Raw genomic sequence first — 10,190 nt, forward strand, 5'->3', positions numbered from 1 at the left:
GTATCATTCTGTCTCAGCTTGAAGACAGGCTTTGTGGTCCTAACTGGACACTCTTTTCCTGTCCCTTCTTCTCTGCTCCTAGCTGCTATCCACACTGGCTCTTCTACAATCTGTTCTTTACTCTACAGGTCAAGTGAGCTTCTCCAACATTAAAGCTTTTCATGCACCACAGTTACCCTTTGGAATAAAGCCAAAACCCTGATTAGTGCTTCCAAAGCCTGTGTATCCTGGCCCTGCCACTCTCCCCAACCTCATCCCTACCTGTCTCAACCATTTCACCGTATGCTTCTATCAACATGAATTGACTTCCTTCCTGAACATGTCCTCTTTCCTCAACTACAAGATTATAGTACATGCTTCTCCATGGAAACAGCTTTTTCTCCCCCTCCCACTTCTTGTTGTTAGCTGTGATAGAGTGATTCCGTTGCATCCCCCCAACTCATGGTGACCTTATTCACAATGGAATGAAATGCTGCTCTCCTTGTGCCATCAGATTGTTGGGAGACATAGGGTTTTTATTGACTTATTTTTGGAAGCATATCTTCATTCCTTTCTTACTATTCCATCCTAGTCTGACAATTCTACTGAAACTTGCTCAGTGTCATAGCAACACACAAGACGTCACTGATGGACAGAGAGTGGCTGTCCATCAGGTATATGAGTGAGATTAAAACTCATGTCTTCCACATGGCTGAGGTTAACAACTCTACCATTAATCTACAACTGCCCCCTCCCATATAGTCTTCCTTTCCCTGAAATATTCCCATGCACCCTTAGGTCCCAACTCACACATTAACTCTTCCAAGAAATTTCTTCTTACCACCCCACTCTGACTGGGGTGTTCTCCCATTTGCTCCCACAGCCACGAGTGCTTCTATCCCTCAGATTGGTATTTGCCCTTTTACACATCTGCATCTACTGGCAGACTTCTAGAAGTGCACAGACAGGGGCTTCACAAGTCTAGTCTTACGTGTCATTAGACCATAGTACAATTTGGCTTATGGTGTATACACAATAATCATCATTTGGTGAACAAATGAGCCATTGTATAGAAATTTATACACCTCTAAAAAATAAGGAGCTCTGGTGGCATAGTGAATAAGGCATTTTTGGCTGCTAAGCAGAAGGTCAGTAGTTCATACCCATCAACAGCTCCATGAAAGGAAGATGGGGAGAATTACTTTCATAAAGATTTACAGGCTTGGAAACCCAGTGGGGGTCGTTATGAGTTGGAATCAACTCGATGACAGTGAGTTTGGTTTTGGTTTGGAAATGTGTTCAATAACACTGATATAATTTTCTTGGGCCTCTGGATACTAGGAATTCAACTTCTTACTCTTTAATTTGATGTCCCCTCTAGAATTCTCTTATACTTCCCGTAATCATGCACATCTGTTGGGGGAGTTGTGGGAAAGGCTGGCTTCTGGCTTGTCTCTCAGTGTGCTTTTATTGTTTCACAGAAGAGGAACTGAAGCTGCTTTCAGGCCCAGCCCTATATCACACTGTCTTCCTAAAATTGGGCCTGGATTTGGCCACCCATGGATGACACAAAGCTGAGAGTCAAGGCTCAATAAAAATCATTTCCATTTTTAATTATTGGGTAAGTGACTTAATGGCCTTGCAGATATTATGCTCAGTAAGCAGATGTGAAGTACTTTCTGGCTGCCTCAGACTACCTCCTGCCCTGCTTCCAGGCTCTTCTCCAACTGTGCCTCCCCTCACACTGTTGCTTTAAAGACTCTAAAATTGCTTTTTGACTAAAAATATCAGTCAACTTCTGCTTCCGCTTCTTACTGTGGATCCAACTAATAGCCTAATCCTTTGGAGTAAATGTGATGTTAATACCTATCTTTGCACTTACATGGCTTTCCATACAGCCAAGAACAACAAAATTATCAATGTGTGATATTTAAGGGACAGGAGGCCCTTCTGTGCCCCTGGGAACTGATTGTGAGCAATGACATGTATGAATATCAGCATCTAGAGATTCAGAGGACAAGAAAAGAAAAAGAAAAAAAGTTTTTTTGTTTTTTTTTTTCCCAAAAAACATGGGCAGCATAGGAGATGGAGCTGCTATGCAGACAGCCAGGGTGTGATGGCACCTTGACTGCATAAGGAAAAAAGCCCAAAGGACACAAACAGTTGGTCAGTACATGAGGAAGCTATGAAAGGCATTGGATTGACACAAGAAAGAAGCAGAGGAAACTGGAAGGTGTGAACACACTTCTGACAGGATGAATGTGAGAGGTTACTGGCTAGAGATGAGTGATGGAAAGAAGAACCCAGAACTTACCCTTGACATCAAGGCTGAGTGCCCTACTGAGCTGAGTCCCCAGTCCATTTTCAGCAGAGCAGTAGTATTTCCCAGAATGTCCTGAGGTCAGAGGGAGGCTGAAGGAAACTGTTCTGCTTGAAAAGACTTTTGTCTTATTCAGGATAATATTTTCATGATACAACTGGTACAGGATGGGAAGAGAGCCCTTCTGGGCTTCACAGTAAAATGTCACTATGTCTCCCTCAAAAACCTTGGTCTCAGATGGCCTGCGGGTGAGGATAGGCTGAGATAAGGGGACTACGGAAGAAAGGAAGAAAAAACATTGGTCAACAGTTGGTTCTGCTTCTTGCTGTAGGTTTCAAACAGTGACCAGTGCAAAGTTAGTCTCCTTTCCCCACTAGTCCCTCAGAGTGTCCTAGGACCCTTCAGCTCTCTGTTCTGTTGTCAGTGCTGGCCATTTTCCCACTTCCTTTCCAATCAGACCTCTGAACCCTCCTCCTCTCTTATGTCCCCATGTTAGATGACTTTATCTCCCTGTTTCTCAGAGAAAATGAAGTGCACAGAGAAGGATCTCCTTGTCTTACTACCACCAGATCCACAACCTTACCTGCATCAGCTCTTTTCTCTTTACCTCTTACCTGTGACCATGGAAGGGCTTTCTCTCCTCTTGCCTAAGTCCTTCTGAGTCTTTTTGCTAGTCTTATTTCTCATTTCTCCCTTCACTGGGTTTGGCCTCAGGGCTCTGCCCTTGATCGTTTTCTGTTTCTGACTCACACACTAATCCAGGGCCTTCTCCTATGCTTCTACACTCTCCCTACTTCTAATCTCTCTAATTACAGTTGAGAAAACTGGGCCAGAGATGGACTATGGCTACTTAGTCTGCTAAAGGCTGTATCCAGGACTAAAAAAACTCTGGAAGTGTAGTGCCTAAGGTGCTTGACTGCTAACCAGGAGGCTGGTTGGTTCAAACCCACCAGCCACTCCTCCGAAGGAAGATGGGGCAATCTACTTCCGTAGTGATACTGCCTCAGAAATCCAAGGAGGGGTCGCTATGAGTCAGTCTGACTCGACGGCACATAACAACAACAACATCCAGGACCAATCTAGACCTGAGTCTCTCTCCTCACTCCTGGTCCAATGATGAATTGTTATCACCCTAACAGTGATCCTGATGTTTTTCATGAATGAAGGGGATGGCACCAAGCAAGGATTCAGGACTTTACACAACTATTTCTCCTTGACTACCACAATTATAACAGCTTTGAGAGAAAGAAGGCATTGGATACTGGTGAAGGAGGTGATGTTGGCTTAGTTTCCACCACTCCAACAATTACATCTTTGGAGTATGATATGATAGTGCTACCTCTGTCTGTGTCCTACATGGATTTGCATTCTGCTTACTGCCAAGAATTAGCTATTAATTGAGACATAGATACCTCTGTATCACTGGGAAAGGTATTTTGGTGGCTACTGAGAACAGTGGATTGTTTAGGAGCTCAAGTGTCTGAGGGTCTAAAGACAAAAGAGAAGAAAATGGGGACAAAAAAAGAGAGACAGAGAGCAAGATGTGAAGAAACATCAGAGGTGTAGTGGTATCTGGTTTGGTCAAGGAAGGAAGTCTACAAGAAGCAGATGTTTGTTTTGTGAACTGATGGGTCTAGAGAGACATTAGGATGGCTTGGAGACAGAGCAGAAAGCGGTAATAGGGTAAATGTGTAACCAGGAATGACGGGGCTTTTGTTTATTGACAGGATGAGCAAGAACTGAGTATTATCTTAGCCAAGTAATGCTGAACTCTGTAATTTCTCTTCAACAGAGATTGGTGATCTGCACTGAATTTGGATTCACCCTTCCTCAATCAGAAAACTGTGAAACCCAGGTGATGAGTTCCTTTCTAATGTTCAAGAAGATTTCCTATGGAGCAGGTCAAATTTAATCAGAGGAAGCACTTGGGCAATCACTGGCCACCATGCTTGAGTACCTATACAGTTTTAGAGACTCTGGTAAAAGCGATAGTGGATACAACACCATTCCTAGTAACATCAAGTTGAAATCTAGCTTATTCCCAAAGCTTTGCCCTGTAGTTCTTTTTTCTTTTTTTTTTTTTAGATGCTCTGCTCTAGATATCTAGCATTCTAGGACTCTGTCCATCTGACTGAGCAGAGTCCATTCAACCCAATCAGAGGGGCTTGGGTCTTTGTTATAGCCCACAGCTTATGCCTACAGGCCTAGTAGAAATATATTGTGTCAGGAAAGAAAGCCTTCAGAAGGAAACGAAAGAGCTGCATCTGAATGCATTGAAAGGAAAAAAATAAATCCTGTTTCTCTTTTCTTGGACTTTGTGGTTGTAAGAATTTTTGAGATGCCCGTAAGAGTTGAGGTCTCTTCTCTAGTACATCTCTCATTCATACATGCAGGAACCAATGGCCCAAGTCCATGTCCAGCTCTGCCCACTATTCCCTGCCCCAGACCCAGCAAACCTCAGAACTCACAGACACTCACTTTGTACAGGTATCTGCACACTCTGGCTCTGTTTCCACTTGTTGGAAGTCACTGTCTTTACAGTGCAGGAGTAATACCCTGTGCTCCATATAGCTTTGATCCGGTATTCTGGGGAATAGCTCCAGCCGTATCCCAGGGTTTTGTTATCTCGAAGGAAGCGGAACTGGATCTGGGTGTCTGACCTTTGTGGAGGGAGCTGTATCTCACAGGTCAGGATGACTGGGCTCCCTTGAGTGGGTTGGGAGGGTCTGGTTATCAGCACAGGAGGTGGAAATGATTCTAAAGAGAAGGATTACAACAGCCCCCAGCAGTGAGACCCGGAACTGCTCTGGAGAAACACACAACGCATTAAAACACCAACAAACAGAACATACAGGAACAGGCAAAGAGAAGGAGACATTTATTCTTAAAATCTTTTGGTCTAAAGCAATGTTGCACTCTGTCTGTTCCCTGTAGGAATGAGCACTGTGGTTCCATGATATTCCAGTCAACCCTTCTCTTCTTGTTCCACTTCTCCAACCCCAGGGACTCTCTATGGCTAACCCATTACACAAAACAATGAAGACTTTACCTTCAACTTGGATTTTAACTGTGTTTGAAGAAATGAAATCTTCAGATTTCTTAATTCCTTTACAGAAATATTCACCATTGTTCTTTAGACTTGCTTGATGAATGTGGAATTCTGAGTCATTTTTCAGGACTTTTCCATCCTTGTAAATTGTCAGACTATTTGGTATCACATCCTTGTTTCCCCGGCATCTCAGAACCACGGGCTCGCCTTGAAACACAGAGACTGGAACCTGCAGGATTAGTGGTGCTGTAGGAAATACAAGACCAGTTATTTGGTCCATCCTGTTGTTTCTCCCATTTTTTCACGATTATTCCAAGTATAGTCCATAAGAGTTGGAAGTAGGAAAAATGATTCTTAAAGTAATTATTATTTTTTCTTTTAAGATTTTAAAATGAACTCATGATTTTTATGATTTAAAATGAACTTAAGAAAATTTAGAAAACAGAATGTAAATAAACATCACCTATCAATTACCACCCAGATGTTTGCATACAGTTTTCCACTTTTACAGGTGTATGTGAAAATTTTCCATGTATGTGAAAGTCGGTCTGTACTCTTTTCTTTTTATAGAATTGGGATATGGTTTACATATTTGATATTTTCACTTACTATATTATGAACACTTTCCTATGTCATTAACATCATTACTGAACCTGGTTTTAATAGCTACAAATTTTTCATTCAATGACAATAACATAATTTATTTTATGAGTCTTATTTTCTTGACCATTTGTGGTTTTCAATATTTTTTGTGTGTATATCTATGATTGTTTCAGTAGGTAAATTCTTAAAGGAGATTGTCAGGTCAAGGAGTGTGAGCATTATAAGGTTTTTGTTTGTTTATTTTTGATGTGTTGTCAAGTTGCCTTCTGGGTATACTCTTGATTTGGTATTCATCTGTTTAACTAGAACTCTCGAGTTCTTTTTGTTACCCACCAGATTCGGAATTCTGATCTGACCTCTTTTTCTTCTGGAATGGAATTCTCTCAATCTTACTTCTTTAAATAAATTGTTCACATACCTACTGAAAAATATGAGGACAGGCTGGAAATATTATCCCAAAAAGAGACTATGATTAAACTTTTATAAATTGATGGAAGATATGGACAGAGTAACATTAGCTAACATTTATTAAGTACTTGACGTATGTAGGCATTACTTCATTGAGTGAATTCCCCATGAAACTCCCATAATGCAAGTGTTATTACTATGTCACTTACATATGGAGATAATGAGTTTCAGAGTCCTCAGATAACTTTGCCAAGATCAGTGTTAGTAACTGGTAGGAAGGTATTTGAATGTAGGCAATATGACTCCAGAGCCCAATTCATTGCTACTATGGTGCTTTCTTGTTAACCAAATCAAAGACCATTATAACTAGGAAGATACTACCTTAAATTAAAAATGGGTGATTTTAGGACAAAAAAGAAAATGCCTGTTCCTTTCTCTATCTCTTTATATATAGATACATCTATATATCTTCCTGGGAGCTCTGGTAGCATAGTGCCTAAGGCACTGGACTGCTAACCAGAAGGTTGGCGGTTCAAACCCACCAATCACTCCTCGGAAGGAAGATGGGGCAATCTACTTCCTCAGAAGTGATACTGCCTCGGAAACCCAAGGAGGGGTCGCTATGAGTCGGGTCCGACTCAACGGCACATAACAACAACAACAACATATATCTTCCTAGTTGTAATGCTCTTCAATTTGGTGAACAAGAAAGCAGAGAGAGAGTGAGAGAGAGAGTGTGTGTATATATATATAAATATTTATATCCCTAGGTGGCACAAATGGTTTACACTCAACTACTAACAAAAAGTTAGCAGTTTGAAGCCAGATAATGACACTATGAAACAAAGGCCTAGAGATTTACTTCTATAAAGATTATAGTAAAAAAAATCCCATGGAGCAGTTCTATTTTCTAATACATGGAGTCACCATGAATGGAATCAACTGAAAGGTAATATTTTACATATATAAAAAAATACAAATGTACTGTGTATACACACACACACACACACACACACACATATATATATATATAATATGGAGAGAGAGATAATATAAATATAAAAAGAAATCTCATGTTACTTATCATTCCAAGACAATTTTGTATGCTTGAAGTTATACAAAGACTCAGGAATGGTTTAAATTATTTCTCAAATTTCCTTTTATCTGAGCAGCATGTTAAAACAAAACAAAAAAAAAACAAAACAAAACAAAACAAAAATTCCTGGCCTTTTTCTTATAGATTTTGATTCCATAAATATAGGGTAGATCCTGGATATCTGTATGTTTATAAGCTGCCCAGGCTATTTCTGATTCAAATGAAAATTTAAGAATACAGGTTAAGAAACATTAGTCTGTTCAGTTAAAAATAACAGTGTTTGCAGGGTTCACTGATAACCTTTAGCTCTTATGCATGACAAATATGTCCTTCACGATATGGCTATTTGGCCTCACTGCCCATTGAACAGAATGAACTATGAGTGATTCAAACAATTAAGAATTTCTTAATATTTATATTTAAAATTAAGAAGCAAATTATATTCCCATCTGGTCATATACAAAGAGCTTTTTAATGTTCTCCTCGCCTGTCTAACTGTAATGTGGAGCAAAATTATTCCTCACAGGTTGTGCAAAGTAAATGGTACCAGTTAGAGAAAAAGATGGACCAAAATGATTTCTAAAGTTTTTATTTTTTGCACTTCTTTCTCACCTGATGAAAATTGCAAGTGCACAGGCTTACTGGAGGGTGAGTCCTGGATCTGGCATCTGTATTCTCCAGAATCATGAGCCTCAAAATTTTTTCCTGTGGTTTCTGTCTTAATGCTCCCATGGTACCATGTTATTTTCCTTGATGAGTCAATTCCATTGCAAGTCAGAAGCACTGTCTCTCCTTGGAAGGCTAGGGTCCATGGAGGCTGGAGAGAAATTACAGGCTTGGAAGTAGTTGCTGAGGAGAAGAGAAGAGTGTGAAGTGGAGGTGCTGCAGTACCAGTAAGATGATTCGTGTTGGATAGACTGAAGAAGCCTGGTTGGAGAACCCTAAGAAGTCCCGAAGGGAGGGTCACTGGTTGCTCAAGGCTGTGTGTCAGTCAACACTCTCCATACCCTGGGAGAGAATGATTGCTCAAGAGATGGCAATGAACAAAAAGTTGTCATGAGAGAGCATCACCAGCATGATTCACTGTCAAATGTCAATGGGTAAAATTTTTTACTTAGCCTGTTATGAAATTGGATCCTAGAGAACATTATGCCCTGCCCCTGGTCCTTCATCATGCTCAGAAACTCATAAGAACTTTCCAAGGAGTCATTAAAATGACAATTTTGCACTTTTCCTAAAAGGATAAATCCTATGATCATAAGATTTTGGCACTGAGAATATCTTGAAAGATTAATTTATCCAACACTTTCATTTTAGAAATTATGAGCCAAATGCCTAGAACAATCACATCACTTTGCACAGTCATACAGCTAACAAGTCATTTGCTGGAATCCAGAGGTGACCTAGACAAGGATGAAACCCTAGGGCAGCTGATTTTGGACAAGGATAGGGGTTACAGAGAGTTCTTGTCATTCATGATTTCTCAAATATCTAAGACATTCTCTGACCCAGAAGAATGGCAATAAGAGTCAGAACTAAGAAAATGTGTGATTCAGACACTTTACTCCCTCAATCTCCCATTTTTGGACATTTCTTCCTTGTTAGGACCCAGCTGTTGAACACTCTGATACTTTATCCATTTAGTGTCTTCTTTTGAAAACCTTTTCTTGGAAAAAGAGCTAAACAATGAAACAACACAAAACCCCTCTCACTTATTTCATGGTGTAAATGATGTTAAGGTTGAAATTGATGACCACTGGAGGCCATTTCTTTGTATCTGGAGATAGATTTACAACACCAGTAAACTGGTGTCTAATTGGCATTCTCTGATTGCAGAATTTCTTGGACTGGTCTGCAGAGACTCAGGACCAGGGTCTATTTGGCCCATGAGAATGTCTTTACTTTTATGTTTTCATTTTGATTAAAAAACAAAACAAAACTCATTGCAGTCAAGTCGATCCCAACTCATAGCGACCCCTCCTTGGGTTTCCAAGGAGGGTTTCTCTACAGAAGTAGAGAAGGGATTCAGTATAGTAGTAGAGAAAGGTTTCTCTACAGAAGTAGAGTTTCAAGGGTAGCGTTCCACGGGTTTCTCTACGGAAGTAGATTGCCCAGCCTTCCTTCCTAGGAGTGGCTGGTGGGTTTGAACCACCAAACTTCTGGTTAGCAGTCAAATGCCTTAGGCACTAAATTTTGATTATAATGTAAAAATATAATTTTACCACTGTAAAGAAATACTTTTATTTTCTGCATGAATAACAAAAATATTTTGAGACAATACTTCTCAAGCTGGCATCTGTGGCAGTCAATTACAATGGTTTATGGTGCTTTCAAGTGGTTGACTCTGCAGCCAGACTGACCCATGCTCAATTCTGCCAGCCTATTAACTGAGTGGAGTGAGGAGTCAGCCACAGGGATCCACATGAGGTGAGGGAACCCAGGCCACACCCCAAAGTGGCAAGGCAGGAAAGTGGGAGAAAGGAGAGTAAAAGGCCAGGGGGACCGGGACAGAGTGAGGAGTCAGCTGCAGGGATCAGGTAAGGGGAGATTGGAGAGGTTTCCAATGGCTAAGGGAGACAAACTTGTCTGTAGGTTTGTCTTACTGTGGTGATGTGTTCCTGTGAGTCTTGAGGCTGGGCCATTGGTGTTTCAAACCCAGCGGGGTGCACATGGTACACAGGTATCAGCTCGGCTTGCAGACTGAGACAGACTAGGAAGAAGGAAGAGCCCATCCA

The 10,190-nt window shown here is 40.8% G+C and overlaps 1 protein-coding gene across 1 annotated transcript in view; it reads right to left on the reverse strand.

Moving 5' to 3' along the window:
- Nucleotides 1-9,819, reverse strand: part of FCRL5 (Fc receptor like 5) — a 44,699-nt gene extending 34,880 nt beyond the window's left edge. Inside the window, exons 1-5 of the mRNA XM_042781885.1 lie at nucleotides 9,816-9,819; nucleotides 8,068-8,304; nucleotides 5,349-5,594; nucleotides 4,778-5,005; nucleotides 2,294-2,572 (exon numbers count right to left, since the gene is read on the reverse strand). Coding sequence (XP_042637819.1) covers nucleotides 2,294-2,572; nucleotides 4,778-5,005; nucleotides 5,349-5,594; nucleotides 8,068-8,304; nucleotides 9,816-9,819 — 994 coding nt within the window. The remainder of the gene's footprint in view (nucleotides 1-2,293; nucleotides 2,573-4,777; nucleotides 5,006-5,348; nucleotides 5,595-8,067; nucleotides 8,305-9,815) is intronic.
- Nucleotides 9,820-10,190: the final 371 nt, after the last annotated feature.

The sequence above is a fragment of the Orycteropus afer genome, unplaced genomic scaffold (assembly GCF_000298275.1).
Source record: "Orycteropus afer afer isolate SDZICR_OR568_19922 unplaced genomic scaffold, OryAfe1.0 scaffold00193, whole genome shotgun sequence".
Classification (NCBI taxonomy): domain Eukaryota; kingdom Metazoa; phylum Chordata; class Mammalia; order Tubulidentata; family Orycteropodidae; genus Orycteropus; species Orycteropus afer.